Below are 19,463 nucleotides of genomic sequence, written 5' to 3'. Positions count from 1 at the left end.
ACTTTGAATTGAAAAAGCTTCCTGGATGCGAAGCGGAACGTCTTCAAACTTGGAAACAAAGTCCAGTGAACTATTTTTTAATTCTTTTGGAATGACTATGACCTGGATGACTTAGAATCATCACCAGTATATAGTTAATGCTCTCAACTTCCATATCAATGCGGTTTTGCACCATGTTTTCTTTCTCCCATACTGTTTACATTTGATAACTGCTGCACTTTATGCAATGGAAATGCTCCTTTCACTGCTAAGCTCCTGTTCATTCACTGTCTGAAAGCTGTACAAAACAAAATTTCATTTTGTATACACTCTGTGTTTACAAAACGACAATAAAAGTTGTCTAAGTCTAAGTCGTCTGCTGGCAGGACAGCTGAACTACCAGAAAGCCAGATGGTGCCTCGCAGAAAACCAACAGCTCAGAGGATAGAGCTTGGCATTGCTAACACCAGTAGAAAACCATATACATTTAGAAAATGTCAAACAATATGAATTTAGCAGAACAATTGAGCAGAATTAACATTTTAAAACCCATTACTTCCACTTCATCTTCATAGACTAATCTGTGGGATCTGTCAAATGCAATTGAAACAAAACAGACAAAAATGTTCAAAAGAGTGCAAGAGGCATAGATTCATGTAAAAATCCCTTAAAAAACTGTTTGGATCAAACATGTTTTAGAATCAGCAGCAAGAAGGTTTTTAGTTGTTTTTAGTTAGGAAATATGTTTGAATCTGTGTGTTTCCCTGCTGCTTAGAGGCACATGTATGTCAGAGCTCAGACGGACATTTGTCTCTCTTCTCCCACATGGATCACAGGTCTATGAACTGCATGAAAGAAATGCATTTGTCACGTCGTCACATTATTACTTTCAGAGCCAGTTCATGACTCCTTTTTGCACACATGGACCTGATGTGATGTAATGCTGAAGCAACATTTCACACACTCGCATGTTCACAGAAAAAAAAAAAACAACAACAAAAAACACAGGATGTGTTTCTGTTGTTGCCAACATAAAAAACAAACAAAGACAATGTCGTTTGTTGCTCACATGATTCTGCCACATCAAACATTGCCAATCACAGGTTATGTTTAGGCAGTTTTTCTGTCATATCTTCCAACAGCTGAGCGCCTCTTATCCCGACATGTTCCAAATAATAAGAGCTCTACTCGCCATCATCCAGCCTGACCTGCCGTGCACTGTACCATATCCCCAGCTCCACTGGGACTATTCATAATGTGTCTCAGACGGACCCCAGTACTTGAACGGCGTAATCAGCGCCAGAGCAGGATATTAGCTAAATTGCACATGAAAGAAGGGATATTTAAAGGAAGCTCGAGCTCTAAATATTATGATAAATTATGCTCTCATAAGAGAGGATACATAAGGGCTGAGCAAGAATAATAGGAGCTCACACGCAGCAAGAGAAGGAGGTATTTTTAAAGCAAAGACTGTATACTTTATCTGAATGAGATAGAAATGTCCAGCGATGTAAGCATGGTGGGAGAAGAATCTCGTTTTAGTGCTTTGCATCGTTGCACTGGCTGCGTCAGCAGCGTCGCAGCATAATTAATAATATTCAACTCGGGCTTCTTTTACATTAAATTACTTTTTAATGTTTTATACTTTCAGTGCACATTTTCAAACAGCCTAATTAAAACTTGACAGCAAATATTTCTAATTTCATGTGTGTTTTCTATGTGATTTTCCTGAATTGAGGCATTGCTGCCATTTTTCTCCAATTTGTTTTTCTTTCCATAGAAAGTACCCCTGGCTCCCTTTAACGACTATTAACTTTGTAAACTGTCAATTGTTTCTGTGTAATAGTCAGAGGTGGGTAATAACTAGTTACATTTACTCAGTTTCAGTTACTTGAGTAACTTTTTGACAAAAATATACTTTTAGGAGTAGTTTTACTACTTCATATGATTTACTTTTAAGTGTGTGATATCTTAATAAAATATCCCTCCTCTAAACTGTCTGGCTAATCCAGCCAGTGTGAGTAACGTCACTGAACAACAAACAAGCTTCTATTTTTATTCTTCTGTCCTTTTTCATTTGCTCCAGAGAAACACAGTTAATGTTTGTATCAAAAAGAGTTTTCCTGTTTGTATAAAGGCTTACTTGAACCTGCTATGATATTTGGAGGCCATGCAATAGGAAGTAAATATTGTTGCTGAAGGTTTCAAAAGTTAATAAGAAATTGGTTTGGAAAAGTGCTTCTTCTTCTGCCTGGATTTTTATTTTTGGAAGACATTATTTACACAAAACTAAACATTTTGGTCTGTATCATTAAACCCCTGTATCATGTAAAACACCATGTTATGATTATTTATTCAGGATTTATGTAGCCTTTTTTGCAATTTTTCTATAACTCTTGAGTAAAAAAGAAAAAGAAAAGATCAAGTAGTATTAATCTTACTTAAGTACAATTTTTTAGTACTCTACCCACCTCTGATTATGGAAACCATCTCCTTTTCCTTCAGTTTTTATAATTATAATTCCCCTTTGAAGGAGCTGTTGTTGTTTTCCTTCTAGAGAGAAAGTATTTTATGTTAATTGCTTCTATAAATTTGTCTATGTAGGAATAGCTGTGATAAATTATTCTAGTCTCAGTTTTTATGCACATAATTTTGCTAAATCATATTAAAAGTAACCTGAACTAAACTTAGATGATTGTAGATAATTAAACAGATTATACATCCTGCTAGACTGCAATTCTTTTTATTTACTCCGTCATCTCAGTCTAGTTTTTCCCTCTAATTTTAATTTGTTAGTCGTTTGTCTGTATTTTACGTTTTTTTTGTTCCTAAACGTAGGCCACGTCTCCATGTGACTCGGCTACCATCCACACCTTTTATCCAAGCCCATCTCCTCCTCCCCGACTGCCATCATCTCCACCCATAGGCAGCTCCCCTCACCCCACCTCGCTCCTCCTTTAAACCTTTCCAAGTGGATACCCCACAGGAAGGGTTTCTCCATAAGGGGAAATGGGTCCCAGATGTCTGCCTTTTGTGTCCCCATAAGCTCCTCCTGGGATGGAGGGCTTGAAGGGTGATTATAGGAGGAGGGAGGCATAAGTGTGTTGTGTACCAACATTAATACCTACAGCCCAGGAGGGTGAAGAAACTCACAGTGTGGAGGTGAAGGTGAGGAGGAAAAGTAGACATCCAAACACATCATTTACGATTGGTCACACCGCCGCGCTCCCACCACCTGAAGACGTCATCCCAGAGCTTCTAGCTTTTGTTCTTTGATGGAAATTGAGTTGACTGCATTACAAATGTTAAGAATTTTTTTTTTCCTCCCATCTTTTAGACTTCAAAGTTTGAAGCATGGCTTCTCCTCTGGGTTTTATTTCTGTCAGGTCAGAACCATCTGGCTTTGAGACACAAATAGACAATACATCTGCCTGTTTTGATACCCAAGCTATCCCTGCTGTGCGTGTAGGCCCGTGTACTGTACAGTGGTGTATGTTTGCTCCAGAAAGGGTTAATTATGGACCCTCGTGGAAACAGAGCAGAGATGAGAGCGGGGGCCTAAGTGTTTAGTGAAACATTATGTCAAGACTCTGACAAGGAAATGAAATGTGCAACATCAATCAGCCTATGAGGATCGAGATCAAACGAGCCTCCACACTCCTGCATCTGGTTCTGTTTGGACAGCCACACCACCTCCCCCCCTCTTCCCCTTTCTTCTCCTTTTCCTTTCCCCTTTCCTTATTCTTCTCTCCCTCCGTTCCTGCTCTTCTATTCTTCTTTGAGCCACAACATTCCTGTTGTTAGCTCATTTTTTCCATGGCGATGGCACAGAGCCACACTTTCACTGAAGGTAAGCAGCAACTCCAGAGAGACCGAAATCCACAACATGGACCCCCTCCCCACCCCTGTCCTTCTGTTATATCCAACTTTCTAATGCAGGTTAATCCTGGAGATAATTTGAATTAAACCTCAAATTATTCACTGTCTCTCTGCACAGTGTTGCTTTGATTATGACAGTTTTTTCCCCCTTTCTTTAGAGCTGAACGTGTTCAGTTTCACCATACGAATGAAACGTAAACCAGTGCAATCACAGGGCTCATTAAAAACGTCCTCCCCTCTGTTGAACACACACTGTGAGGAAGCATCTATGAGACGGAACAAAAGCCACAACAAAAGGAGCGCTTGTTTGCGAGTAATACGCAATATTTTGTTCAAAACTAAATTTCAAACCGCATTATTTCTGTGAAGGAGGACAGATTTCACGTAAAAGCCTCACGTAAAAAGTCCACCATTTCGACAGCAGGAAAACTCCCCACACCATGTTCTCCGGCTATCAGTAGATGAGTCACTTTCTCATGACGCATGTTGGGTTTTAAATGGCTGCTGCTGGGAGAAACCCATAGGGATGCAAAGGCAGATTCACGCAATATTTAGTAATTAACTATAATTGCATGTTGCATAGATTAAACAAACAGAATCTGACATCATTTTCTCAGCAGGGTCTACCTGCTGTCTCATGACCTGCGAGGTGAGAAAAAACGTCCTCTAAGTGGCTGCAGACGCAGACAGTTCAGTGAGCGTGGAGGTGAAACATGTGCTGGCTCCAGCCCCGAGGCGTGGTTGGCACAATTAGATGCTCTCTCACCTCTATGGGTTGAAGTTCACAGGGGTCAGGGGTTATTTAGGGTCCGGCCTGCATTGACTTCCTAATGCCAAGCTATGGAAATAGAAGGCTTCTATTCCAGGTACATAATGATCCTAAAACTGTAGAATAAGTATTTAATGTCAGTCATTTCTAAAGTAAAAGGAAACAAATAAACTTCTGCTGAAAAAACATGACTTTGACCACATTTTCGTCAGCAGATAAGGGGACCCTGGTAAAAAAAAAATGTGCTTTATTGTATTTCAAGTATATTCATATTTCCTATAGTTTACTGAAAATGTACTTAGACAAATTGTACTTTTTGTAAATATATAAAAAGTATACTAACATTACGCTTTCATGCTAATACTTTTAACACACTTTAACATAATTACACTATGTTACACTTTATAGAAATATATTATTAAAAAAGTATACTTTAAGTGAAAGTTATGTGTAATTTCTAAAGTGTACTTATTTTAAATTTGTTTTTACATATATTTTTGCTATATTTTAAATTGTATGCTCAAAGTTGTCATTGTAACGTACATTGAAAGCATATTTTAAAAGTACACATTTTAATATCGACACTGTAATATTAAGTTTGAGTGCATTTTAAGTTACATTTGAATCTAATTATGAAGTGAAGTTATATACGCTTGTACTTCAGGTAATTCTTTTGGAAAGTGTTCAATAGTATAACTACAAAAATGCACTTAAACCCTATTATGCAATTTTGTGCTGTGTGTAAAGTACACAGATAGCAATTATTGCAGTTGTTATGTAATGTTTAATAAGTTTTGAAAAAGAAATATGATACAATACATCTTACACACAAAACCACATTGAACAAAACACTAAATGTTCACTTCAAAAGTACAGGTGCACAAAAATGTGTGTTCTGCTGAAAAGCAAGTGGTTTAAAGCTGGTGCAGTGCTACATTATGATCTAACAAATAGCATAACCCACATTGCAACAGAAAAGTTAATACTGGCCAAATGCAAAAGAAATAAACTTAACACATTACAATTGTCTCAAGTGTTCAAAAAAGAACATTTCATTAGTATTGTTTAATGGATCAAAGCAGGGCTACTGCAAACAAGACCAATTGGTGAGTGCACATATTTAAAAGTCGCTGACAGCACTTCATGCATATAGGAGTGATATGTGGAGGTTGTTTGGCCTTGATGTCTGTAAAGTAGTAGCTCCCCAAGAATTTTAGTCTTGGGGAGTTTTTGGTTCAGTACTGATATCAGAATTCCCATAGACTTTGAATGCACCACACCTGCGCAGCAGTTAGTCACGGCTCCTCCCTGCTCAGAGCTAGCGTGCTTTTCTTTTAAGGCCTTGGTCTGCATGGAGAGAGGTAACTTTCAAAACATTCCCATTTGGTTTTGAAATCTTAAGATATCTGTATAAAACGCGATTTTGATTATTATATTTGTATTGTAGAAACAGGAGATGTAATCGGTTGAGCAGGAAGATTTGCTGTATTATTGTGTTGAAGAATATCCTGGTGAGTTCACATGAACCTGTGAATGAAATATATATATTTTTTGAGATGTAAAACCAGTCAGGATATAATGTTTTGTAATATATGTAATTTTACTAGCTCTTTTGATTTATTGAATGCATTAGCACAGTGAGAAGGAGGCTAACACACCCCCCATGTGCTCTTCTAAAAAAGAAAATGCACTTTCAAGCTAGCTACATCTTGTGTGATGTTGCTGTAAAACCCCCACAAGGGGTTAACGTAAAATTAACCCTTCATAGGTGTCCTGGATTGTTTTTTCCAGATACAAGTATTGACTACTGACCATAATGATTTCTTAGACAGTGAACCACATGTAAATTGATAATTTTACTTTATATTTTTGTCTGTATAAATGTGGTAAAAACCAATTTATATTATGGTGATTACATGATTTATTTTCCAATTGAAGTAATTGCTCTGCACATTTGTGTGCAGGCTGTTTTTTTTTTTACATAGTTGCAGAATCTGCTGTTACAGCTGAGCGGTTCATTGTATGGACTGGACTAGACTCCACCAGAGATGTTGATGCAGAATGTTCCCAATGTGAATGCCATCCGGTTCCCTGGAGGGTGGTAGGAAAAACAAGGAAACTTAAGGATTTTTCTTCCCTTTCTTTCTGCGGATTCATAATTTTTTTCTTTTCTGAGATCTCTGACAATTTTTGTTGTTACTTTGTTTAATTTTTTTGATCAGATCTGATAAAACCACTTGATGCATCAGATTTATTTAAATTCAACTGAAATGGACAATTTTTTTTTCTGGTGCACTTATGGACCCTGGTATATCATACTGATACAATTTGTCAGACTTTTCTGATGTACTGCTCAAAAATACTATGAATTTACAGTATCTCTCTGTTTGGTTAACAGACGCTGTTCTTCTGGAGTTTCCGTAGACAAGTGTCTCTGATGTGCGCACGGCCATCAGACGAAAATGTAACAATGAGCAGTTCAGCCAAAAAAAGGAAAATAATGTGTGGTGGGCGTGTTTTTGTATGGTGCGAGGGTTTAGGGGTGCAATAATAAGGAATGTTGTTTTTCATTGTTCAGTATTCCTCTGCGTTCTTTAAAGTTTATTTGTAATGTTTAGGTCTGCTGCCTGAAATTGACATATTTCTACAAAGTGTACTAAAGTACCAATATTTGAAAATGTGTTGTAAGTTTTATAATGAAAATGGTTAACGTCGATATGTAAATGTTTATACATTCTGAGATAGTACAAGTTATATTATTTGTAATGTACTATAATTTGGACATGTTTCAAATACATTAAAGTATATTTTTTCATCTGCACGGAAGTATATCCACAAGTCTTTCAGCATTTAGTATACTGTTAATACATTTGCAAGAATGTGCAAGGTAGAAAGTAGTATAGCAATGTAATGATAAAGTATATTTACTATTAACTGCAAAGTATGCTTTTTTAGTAATTGGAATAAGCCAACAGTATAATTAAGCATATTATTACCACAGTAAGAGTATATTAAAAGTATAAAGCTTATATATTTTTAAGACACTAACAAATCATTTTTAATGTAGTTATAATACAACCATAGTGCACTTTAATTTGACTAATTAAGCATATATTAGTACATATAAACTCATATACTTAAAGTATACAAAATATACTTTAAGTTGTTCCACTTTAGCACATCAAAGTACACTAAATACACTTCAAGTTGAGCTTGTCCACAATTTAATTACAATTAAAATATATTTAGTACAAAATTAGTTGTTCCAAAATAGCATCCTTCAAGTTAACTAATCATAAACACACTTAAAGTATAGTAATGATTAGTGTGCCTTCAAGTACACAAAAGTATGCTAAATTTTAGTACACTTAGCACATTTATTTTTCAGCAGGGGAGTTGAAATAAAAATTAAAAAAAATAAAACTCCCAGCTCGCTGATGAGTATTTATTTTGGATAACAATAAACCAGGAGCAAGTGTTGGTTGTTTGACATTTCATTTACTTCTGAAGTCATTATATTGATTCTGGAAAGACTCCAAGCCCGACTTTAAAGGGAAAGTTTGGCTTTTTTAAAGTAAGGTTTTGTAAAGTCAAAAGATCCTCGCTGCCCTATAGAGGTTTCGGTTAAAGGGTTTCATGTGTTTTCAGCAATCTAAAACAACCAGTTGAATGCACAGTTACTGTTGATGTTTTTTTGTCCGTCCATATGTTGAAAGAAAAAGGAGGGAAATTATTCTTTACAGTCCCGCTGTGGGCTGACACACTGATCAGCATCTGGGAGCATTCTTGGATTAAGGATCTGGTTTTCGGACCTATTTAGGACTATTATCAACCAAACAACTGTTGCGTTACTTTGCATTATAATTTCACTGGACAACCTGTTTAAATCTGTTTTATAAGTGAATCTGTTTTTACAGATAGATGATGAGAGAACAACTGCGGATCCTACAACTGTTCTCTTTGAAAGTGTAGATGGATGAGGCCAACTGCAAACTACTTTAACAACGATTTCTTTCTTACTTTGTTTAAAAAACATAACATTAAAGCAATAAAGTCTGTTGGATTCTAGTCATACAGCTATAATTTAAGCTACAAGAGGCAACAGTGGCGCCGGGTACAGGGGTTTGCTCTGCAAACAGAGGGTTGTCGGTTCAAGCCCCTGCTCCAGCTTTCAGTGTCGTTGTCCAATGGCGCCAGTGTACGGCAGCCCCGCTTCTGTCAGTGTATGTAGTTTGCCACCATCAGTGTGTCTGTGAATGCAGGAATTTGTGAATGACTGAATGTAGTGTAAAGTGCTTTGGTCAAGTCAGGAGACTTGATAAATACGCTGTTACGCAGCATTTGTAAAAACAAATGCTGTGTAAATACGGGACATTTACCATTTACAATGACATTCAAAAGAAGAGCATCTCAGGAAGATAAACAATGTCGAAGAATCTCACTTACCTGTTCTAGCTCTCTACTGTCTTGCTTTCAGTCCTTTAAAGCTTTAAGTTATTTTGATGTATGATGGAAACAGAGTCAGGATAATCCAAGACAGGTGGGGGGAAAATTTTAAATTGGTGTAAGTTGAAACGGGAACACGCATCCATACGAGCAATAGCTTCAGGGATAAAATGTTTTTAAAAAGCTGCAGAGCAAAGTGATTGAAAAGTGATTTTTTTTTATTTGGGTAAATAAAGCTAAGAAAAAAATAATCATGCTATATCAGTGGATTCAAAGACCCAGTCATCCAGCGGTTATAAATTGTACAGCTTTGTTAGTTTAGTTGTAGCATAAAAAGCATGAGCAGGGTAGACATCTACATTACTGTTTCTACAATCCTATGGAGATCCTGTGCAGGTGTTTTCACCAACTGCTGAGTTTTTAAAATGTCCTTTACTGAAACTAATGTTGAGTTGATCCCCTTTAAAACTCTTTGGGAATGGTGCAAAAGAAGAAAAAGTCTGTGTTGTAAAAAAAACAAAAAACAAAGTTATTGATGATATCTACTGGCATAAGCATGAAAATATTCTGCTTTATTTGTTTTAAACTGCTCAAAACTACTAAAACAGGGGAGCATTAGTTCTTAGCTTTCAACAGACCCTCACTTTAAAAATATCCATCTTCTAGTTTGAAACCGAAAACTATAAACTTTATAAAAATGAATGTAAGTTGATTTCTTCAAAAGGGGAAACATTTAGGAGAAACTCTGGAGATTAAACAAACCGGTACCTCACAGACAGTTTAAAATGCAATTAGTCGTAAGCCTACTCTGCCTGTCTACTCTCACTAAATATATGTCAGTATACTATTCATTTTATAACTTGCAAACACAAATTTTAATTACCAAAATTAGCTAAAATTATTAGCGCTAAGGTCTGCAGGAAGGAGAAGAGATTGATTTGATCAATTCTTCCTCTTCACCTCCTTTCAGACATATTCAATAAATTAATATATATGATTTAGTGTTTCTGTTAAACTTGATGTATGCCAGCATGTTAGATGATATGTTTTGGTATAATTCATTCATTCATTCATTCATTCATTCATTCATTCATTCATTCATTCATTCATTCATTCATTCATTCATTCATTCATTTATTCAACCCTTGCTACTTTGCTTTAAGTTCTCAGCTAATATGGAAGTTGGAGATACCGACTGCTGAGGAATGAGTTGACACATATTGGACACGGTAATGCCCACTTAGCCTTTGTTAAAGTTGGTAAATCATAAAAAAAAAAAAAATGTTCTTCCGAAATCCTTCAACAGAAGAGGCTTTAAATCTTCTACAAAAAGTTGCTAATTTTGTTTATGTTCACAAACACTTTCAGTTTTACAACACCAAGATGCAATTCAATTAAGGATTCAGCAAGCATGACAGACTCTTCTGGAACAAAGCTTCAGGATGCGGATATTTTGCTCCGCCCCCATGTTTGGTATCCTTGGAAACAGCAAAATACCTTCATAATAACATATTGTACGTCTATTGCAGATGTTGGTGTTGCAAAATTTGCAATTTTATAGATTTATTTTATATATATAGATTGCAGCGCAATCTCTCTCTCTCTCTCTGTATATATATATATATATATATATATATATATATATATATATATATATATATATACACTATATTGCCAAAAGTATTTGCTCACCCATCCAAATTATTGGAATCAGGTGTTCCAATCACTTCCATGGCCACAGGTGTATAAATTCAAGCACCTAGGCATGCAGACTGTTTTTACAAACATTTGTGAAAGAATGGGTCGCTCTCAGGAGCTCAGTGAATTCCAGCGTGGAACTGTGATAGGATGCCACCTGTGCAACAAATCCAGTCGTGAAATTTCCTCGCTCCTAAATATTCCACAGTCAACTGTCAGCTGTATTATAAGAAAATGGAAGTGTTTGGGAACGACAGCAACTCAGCCACGAAGAGGTAGGCCACGTAAACTGACGGAGCGGGGTCAGCGGATGCTGACGCGCATAGTGCGAAGAGGTCGCCAACTTTCTGCAGAGTCAATCACTACAGACCTCCAAACTTCATGTGGCCTTCAGATTAGCTCAAGAACAGTGCGCAGAGAGCTTCATGGAATGGGTTTCCATGGTCGAGCAGCTGCATCCAAGCCATACATCACCAAGTGCAATGCAAAGCGTCGGATGCGGTGGTGTAAAGCACGCCGCCACTGGACTCTAGAGCAGTGGAGACGCGTTCTCTGGAGTGACGAATCGCGCTTCTCCATCTGGCAATCTGATGGACGGGTCTGGGTTTGGCGGTTGCCAGGAGAACGGTACTTGTCTGACTGCATTGTGCCAAGTGTAAAGTTTGGTGGAGGGGGGATTATGGTGTGAGGTTGTTTTTCAGGAGCTGGGCTTGGCCCCTTAGTTCCAGTGAAAGGAACTCTGAATGCTTCAGCATACCAAGACATTTTGGACAATTCCATGCTCCCAACTTTGTGGGAACAGTTTGGAGCTGGCCCCTTCCTCTTCCAACATGACTGTGCACCAGTGCACAAAGCAAGGTCCATAAAGACATGGATGACAGAGTCTGGTGTGGATGAACTTGACTGGCCTGCACAGAGTCCTGACCTCAACCCGATAGAACACCTTTGGGATGAATTAGAGCGGAGACTGAGAGCCAGGCCTTCTCGTCCAACATCAGTGTGCGACCTCACAAATGCGCTTCTGGAAGAATGGTCAAAAATTCCCATAAACACACTCCTAAACCTTGTGGACAGCCTTCCCAGAAGAGTTGAAGCTGTTCTAGCTGCAAAGGGTGGACCGACGTCATATTGAACCCTATGGATTAGGAACGGGATGTCACTTAAGCTCATATGTGAGTCAAGGCAGGTGAGCAAATACTTTTGGCAATATAGTGTATATATATATATATATCCATCTATATAATTATTACTAATTATTACTATTATGTTACCATGGCGGTGTCCTAGGCAGCAGCCAGGAACAGCTCAATTATAAATATCTAGTCTATAAATCTATAAATATACTGTGCAATAAACCTGTATAAAAATCCTGCTATCAAAAAAAAAGCTGTCATATACGGACGTATTGCATATTCTCTATAGATCCCATGCACCTTTTCCCTCCTTTGGCACCTTCTTCTTCTTCTTCTCTTATTTACTGATGTGATGAGTAAATTTCTCCCCTGTGAGATCAATCAAGTCAATCAATTAATCATTCGATCAATCAATAACATAAGCAGTTGTCACTTTTAAAACCCTTGTGGCTTTACGCACTGTTAGTTTTATAAACTGCCCCAAAAATAGTGGCTTTGTCATAGGAAGGATTATATATTGTAATCTTCAACTGATTCAAACCTAATAGAGAAATAAAAACTTTATGCAAGGGTAAACAAATTAGATTGTTTCTTTGTTTAAACTCAAATAAAGCAGACATAGAAGCAGCTGTGATAGTGGTTCCATTAAAAATAAATTTCTTTTAAACTGGTGCTACTAGGCTGGTTGTAGAGCTGATAATTATGAAGCTATACTTGATTTATTTCAGATGTTTATTTTCAAGTGAAAAATCTGTTAAAGTTTTTCTTCAAGATTGTGATACTTTAAATTGTATTGCCTTCAGAGAGGTGTTATTTGCTATTAAAAGTATTTTTTCAATAGATGACAGATTTGTATGAAGAGCAGCAAATCTTTACGTGAGTTAAATTTATTATTTATAACATTTTTATCATGATATTAACTCCTCCTCTCCTGAGATGTATATAAGTCCACATTCCACAAGGCTCTTGAGAAATTTCATCCTTTTAAAAAGGCATTCAGAGTTAGCTCAGATTGCAAGGTATGTCATTGAAATAACATTTCTGGGTGTTTTTTGTTTTCTTCCTCCTCCTTATAAATCCCAATCATCCTGCCAATCCATGGTTTCATTATAGCGTCTGCTTTGCGGTTCGTCAGGTTGGATTTCACAGTCTGTGGTTATTCAAGCGTGACGGAATCAATAGCTGAAAAATATCAGCATGAATTCCCTGAATATTGAGGAGAACATTAATATGAAAGTCACAGAAATAAGTAATTTGTCAATATTTGTGATGTGGATGACAATTAAACTCCATGATTATCACTGTTAAGGACTGAACCATGTGTTAGAAATATGAGGCCTGTGTGGCCATGAGGATGCCAACGAACCGAAGGTCCAGCCCCAAATCTGGAACCTATAAACCCCAGACATCCCTGCAACATTAGGCACAGTTCCTCTCATTGGCTAAGAGCATCACTTACCCCCTTTTCCCCCCATCACCCGCCCGACTAATGTATACTTCCTGCTTGCCTGGGTGTTTCAGGCCAAACCGCACCCTCAGAACTCAGCAGAGCCAATGAGGAGCACCAGCAGACCCAAGACTTAGCGTTTGGCTATAAAAAAGGCGGAGGTGGACCTGCCTGTCAGACGGTTTGTTGTTGCTCTTGCTGGTCGGCAGAAGGAGGGGAATGTAAAAGTGTGAAATTGAGGTAGAGCAGGACGCAGGACAGCGAGGCATCCAGGCGGATGGAGCGTCAGCAGCTGTGATTTTGTTTGACTGAGGAGAAAAGTGTGACCTGCTGTGAGCGTTAGCAAACTGTCACAAACTGTGAAGCGGACTTTGGACCCTGCGATGAGAGAAGAGGTGTCCTGCACCAACTCCCCTGAAGGAGGGCTGGGGGCCAGTGAGGAAGAGCTGGAGAGAGCATCGAAGAAGACCCTCCAACAGGCAAACCGAAAACGCTCCCCCTACCCAAAGAAGGACAGCCTCAGTCAGACGGAGGAGAGCAGCACAGGCAGCACCAACAGCCTCTTGCCAACCGGGCCGAAGAGGCTCAAGAAGAGCCCCTCCACCATCGTGTCGTTGGCCCCGACGTCTCTGGGCCCCAGGCCAGAGCCGCCCTTCGAGGAGCTCCACTCTCAGCGGGTAATCGCCAACGTGCGAGAACGCCAGCGGACCCAGTCCCTGAACGATGCCTTCGCTTCCCTACGCAAGATCATCCCGACGCTACCCTCAGACAAGCTCAGCAAGATCCAGATCCTGAAGCTGGCCTCACGCTACATCGACTTCCTGTACCAGGTGCTGCAGAGCGACGAGATGGACGCCAAGCTGGCCAGCTGCAACTACCTGGCCCACGAGAGACTCAGCTACGCCTTCTCCGTCTGGAGGATGGAGGGGGCCTGGGCCATGTCCACCAGCCACTAGGACCCCTCTAAACTCATCTCATACACCCTCTCGTGTCGACACCTCCAAATCCCTCCCTCCTCTAAACCTCTGTCTGTGTTTGACCTCTGACCCTTCTCCCTGCATGGTCTGAACTTAGCCTCTCCATCTAAAACCTTTGCATACATTTTATTTCCTGTGCTGCATAAGGATTCATTTATCAGCTGCTACCTCCCCGTCCTCTTCGCTCCTCTCCTGTTCCCTTCTCTTCCTTCTCTTTCCTTGAGTTTAGTCCAGAGCAGCGAGTCAAAACACTGCGGCTCCTCAGGTAAGAACAGCACAAACAAAAAGACAAGTATTACCAAAAAAACATAATAAATTATCATTATTTTTAAATGTTATTTTTAACAGTCTTAAAGTCTATTAGATAAATAAATAAACAAGTAAACTTATAAAGAAAATTAAGGATTTATTGTTTAAAAAAGTCATACTTCTGAGATTACTAATTTAATCTAAATTTTACACACTTGTTATGCATAAAAAAGGAATTCATTTAACAATTTTAAGAAAATCTTCCAATTTCTTAATTGATTTTTTTTTACATTTGTATTTCCATAAATGTTAAGCAACGAAAGACAATTTTTTCCCCCCGCAAAGTAGACGCTAAATATATTTCAAGTAACATTTATTATCTTAAATCGATGTTCTACCATTAAATTATTTCATATAAATAAAATTGTAACAACTTCAGCCTCCAAAATACAAAGATGTTACAAAAAAATATATATTTATATTATTTAAAATATATTTCAGTGAAAATATTATATTTGTCAAATGTTCCGATTTGAAAAATGCTTTATTAGGACTTTATTTTCATCTTTTGTGTACTTTTCTTGAGATGATAATGTATGTACGATAAACAAGAGGATTTAACATTTTTGGATTGAAAAACACGTGAAGTTTTTGTCGCTTATTTTTTTGTTGTACTTTAACATACATTATGAAATAATTGTTCATTCTTGGACCATTTTTAAAAGACATCGATTAGAATTAATATGCATCTGAAAATTGTGAAAATTTTAGATAACACACAGTTTAAAAAAAAAAAAAACTATTTGCAGTAAATTGAAAAGTGCATTTTTCTGTTACTTCAGTAAAACTCCTCCAGAATAATAAATATAAATCTAGCAGGAAAATATGTCAAATGAATAAACTTTCTGTTTTTATACTTCATAAAATGAGCTGAACTCATTCTGACTGTAAACAAAGATGCTAAATAAAGTATCAGGACTCAGAGTTAGCAGAACAGCCTCCTGATTCTCAACGTTTGTGATCCTAAAAATGAACTTTCATCTGAATCGTGATCTAACCTCTGGCGCTCCGGTGTTTGACAGACCTCAGATAAATTTAAACAAATGTTTTCCTTAAACAATCTCCAGGGTCTGCTAACAGACACCAGATTCCCGTACAGGTACAGCATGAAAACAAGAAAGGGAGAGTGAAAAAAAAAAAAAAAAAAAAGCAGAAGCACATGAGTCCCTCTCCCCCTGAAGCCTTGCCCTCTTTCCTGGGGATCCTGTATCGTGCAATCAGGCCTCGCCGGAGCCCAGACAAGCAGGAACCTTTAGATTGGAACCAGTTGTGAGGTATTAGGGAAGGTGTGCACACCAGGGTGAGGGTCAGGCTGTGCATGTGTGTGTGTTTCGCTGTGTTAGGAGCTGTAATTGGCATTGCAGGAATCATTGTCTCCGTACAGGTAAACAGGAATACAGTCATAGATGTTTGTTTCTTGGATTTTTCGGTCTCATTTACTCCCCTTCCCCCATTTTTGTTTTGTTTTGGAAAAATTGTACAAAAGCAAAGGAGTAAAAAGCAACAAAAAAAGTAACGAGAAAGATTTTATATAAAATGCAGGGCAAAACGACAGTCCAAGGTGACATGTTTCAAACAGGTGCATGAGAACCACTGCAACATGCAAACAAATGATCCACAAGAACCAGAGAACTGCAAGTTCCTCATACGACATCTACGAATAACGCTATCCAGACCTGAGCATGCAGCTGCGGGCCATGTGCTCGCTGCAGGTGTTCCACTCTGAATTATATCATTAAACCTTCAGCGGCCTCCGCAGCAGACAGACACAACGGGTCTCATTTAAACATACAGACCAAGGGAGCCTGGCTTTAAGCAAGTGTCCTTGAACGCACCTCCATCCACTCTGCATCTTATTACCATCGTTATGGGGACTGCTACAGAAAGAAACCTGACAGCAGCTTAGAAAAAGACGATTTATGCTGGTTTTGGAAAAATGAATTCAAGTCAATTTAATTTATTATTACAGTGCCAATTCACAATACATGTCCTTTCAAGGCCCTTTACAGAGACTATACTGTCAGTTAATTTTCAATGTGTCATTGATCTTGAGGAATCTCTCACACCAAGCATGCTTGTAGTGACAGTGGAGAGGAAAAACTCCCTTTTAACAGGAAAAAACCTCCAGCAGAACCAGGCTCAGTGTGAGCGGCCATCTGCTGAGGCCGACTAGGGTTAAAGGAGACAGAAGCAGAGATACAGAAAGAAGCATAGATACCAAACACTAAATTACAAAGCTGCTGCTAAATCTTTCTGGAATCTGGTATCTGAAGTTCATATAAAATACAATATATGTTGCATTTATCACAAGAGCAATTACAAAGAACATTTTAAAAGTTATTAACATTACAATAGCAATAAACAAGTCACTACCTCCAGTTAGTCAAATACTCCTTTAAAAATAAAACAAATCCACGTAGGGTTCAAATGTGTTTATATTGTAGGATGTATATGGGGTACCAGCAGTGGCAAAAAAAAATATTAAAACAACACAAATATAAATTCTAACCACAGTTTGTGGGGTTGCAAACATAATCAATTATAGTTGTTATTACATTAAAAAGGACTATTAATAATGTTTGTTGAAGGTGACGATTAACAATAAGATAAAAAAGCGCCAGTCATCTGAATCCAACGTTAATGTGATGAAGAGCAGGTCAAGACACATAATATGTTTATTTTTTTAGGATCATTTGTTATTTTCGTCAAAAATTGGATTTGAAAAACTACTCTTGGAAATTTAGGATGGGTGTAAACATCAGTTTTTACACTTCAATCAAATACGTTCCTATAAGGAGTAAAATCTGAGGAACAACATTTTTTTAAGCAATTTTTTTTGGACTTAATCTCTAAAATTTAGATATAATTTGTGGGATTTCTGAAGACGCTTTAATATTTTCTCAAAGTTAAAAACATGAAGTGTTTTAATGTACAGTTAGTCTTGCCACCTCAAATCGCACTCATAGACTATAAACCAGCTTATTACATAGTGGCTCAGCTGCTTCTTCCACACCATGTTTTTTTATTTGATTTAATTTGCTCATAACACAAACAGTGTCCTCTATATTTTACACAGCAACAGAAGCGTGCGCACTCCCAGCCACAGCTTGCACCGTGTTTTAATGAGCACCGTTTTAGAACATGTGGATATTTGGCTCTGCGTGAGAAGATTGTTCTGTGGAAGTCGAGGAAAACAAAACTCTCTCTATTGTTTATACTATAATCACAAAGCTTCTAACTGTTCCTTCCTCTGCAGAAACCCCTGGCTCTGCTGCACCCATGTGGGTATGTGTGAGTGTTTTATACTTTTTGGAGTGATCGGCAGTTGGATGCACTTCTGTGCATATCAGATCTCTGGCCTCCACTGGCCGGCTGATCTGGGACCAGATGTAAAGCTCTCTGCGGCTCATCTGAAGTTTTTTTTGTTTTCGTTTAAAGCCCGAGTCTAAAAGTCGTGGCTTCTGATTGTCATCTTTATTTTTATGGAGAGCTGAGTGGAGGTTGAGGGGTTTGTGTTGTCTGTGTGCCTGTTAGTGTTTGTGCATTTATGGCTAGATGTGTGTGTGTTTGTATACTAGAAAGCTGCAAGGGTAGAGGACAATGTTGGTGACAAAAGGACACATGACTGAGGGCCAAAATGTTCCAAACGTTGAACTTAGCGGTGCAAGTTACATTAAATGATAGAAAAAAATTAAGTATGTAATGTGCATTGAAATAGTTCAACTAAACCTCTTATGCACCCTTGTTGTGGTTCCCCAAATCAAGTGTTAAAGCACAAAAAAGTTAGAGAGCAGCACAGAATTTTTTGGTTTCTAAAATAATTGGACAGTTTGCCTGTGCAGATGTTTCAAGGCCTCAGCACTGTTTAATCCTAACTTATCTTTATCTCTTTTGCAGCATCCTCTACATCCTGGACTTCCTCTGCACCTTCGAAAGATTTCTTTTGCATCTTTCTGTGGCTTCTTCTTCTTCCTCTTCTTCTTGTTTTTTTTTTCTTCCTGGATATCCGTCATGACAACAAGACGCAGAGACCGTTGCTCAACCAAGTGGTTCTGAGACTCAAGTGCGGAGATGTGACACAATGTACTGCCGAGCATTTGAAGTAAAGAAAATATAACTATATATATATAAATACATTAAAAAACAAACAGCTGGCCTGAGGTGACAATGAAACAAAACGGCTGCTGGATGGAGCGCCTTCGATTACACCTGGATGATAACCGTCGTCCCATTTCCCCCCCTGACTCTTCTCCATTCGGATGACTCACAGCCTGACAATCATTAGGATGACTAATGATAATGGCACAGTGATGGTTAGAGGGCGGTCACAGCCAATTTATGTTTACAGCTAAAATGCTAATAAGCTAATCGCTTTGGCTGTAAAGGCGGGAATCTGGTGCAGACCTTGCTTGTTGCTTTCCTGCAGTGACTGGATCGCTCTCATGGTTATTTTTCAAGCATATCTGCTCCTACTTTTGGTGTTTTTACACTGTTTTACCTAAACCCTGCTTACTGCTTCATTCGGTTTCCAGCCACTGATCAGCAAACTGTTTATTTCATTAGTAGTTTGTCTGTCGGTGGTGAATGCTGCAGCTTTAAAATATCTCTGCGAAGCTTAATGAAATAATATCGCGGAGGAGAATTCGTCAGAAATCGTGCCAAAGTGTTGATGATGTGATTACATGCAGACTAGAGCAGATTCATTTGTAACTGTTGGACCAAATGCTTTGATCATGTTGCTTTCGTACCGTTTTTTTTTTGTTTTGTTCTTCTTATCATTTTTGTGAACAATAAAATTTTACTCAGCGCTGTACATACGTACTTCC

General features: G+C 38.2%; 1 protein-coding gene and 1 long non-coding RNA gene across 2 annotated transcripts; both read left to right on the top strand.

The window, feature by feature from the left end:
• The first annotated feature begins 5,912 nt into the window (after nt 1-5,912).
• LOC119791813 lies at nt 5,913-7,119 on the top strand. Its single transcript, XR_005281903.1, has 4 exons — nt 5,913-5,988; nt 6,075-6,138; nt 6,592-6,728; nt 7,026-7,119. It is a non-coding gene; the product is annotated as an uncharacterized LOC119791813 (long non-coding RNA).
• Nucleotides 7,120-13,439: 6,320 nt separating this feature from the next.
• On the top strand, nt 13,440-19,463 carry LOC119791801 (twist-related protein 2-like). Its single transcript, XM_038298116.1, has 2 exons — nt 13,440-14,593; nt 18,535-19,463. Exon 1 carries the CDS (start codon nt 13,735-13,737, stop codon nt 14,305-14,307), a length of 573 nt encoding a protein of 190 aa, XP_038154044.1. The 5' UTR covers nt 13,440-13,734; the 3' UTR covers nt 14,308-14,593; nt 18,535-19,463.

This window comes from Cyprinodon tularosa, unplaced genomic scaffold, assembly GCF_016077235.1.
Source record: "Cyprinodon tularosa strain WSP-4 unplaced genomic scaffold, ASM1607723v1 ctg40, whole genome shotgun sequence".
In the NCBI taxonomy this organism is placed as follows: domain Eukaryota; kingdom Metazoa; phylum Chordata; class Actinopteri; order Cyprinodontiformes; family Cyprinodontidae; genus Cyprinodon; species Cyprinodon tularosa.
Note: the sequence above shows the minus strand (reverse complement) of the source record. Positions and strands in the feature narration are given on the sequence as shown.

Coding starts and splice junctions, on each gene's coding strand:
- LOC119791801 (XM_038298116.1), top strand. CDS start 13,735: ATGAGAGAAGAGGTGTCCTGCACCAACTCCCCTGAAGGAGGGCTGGGG.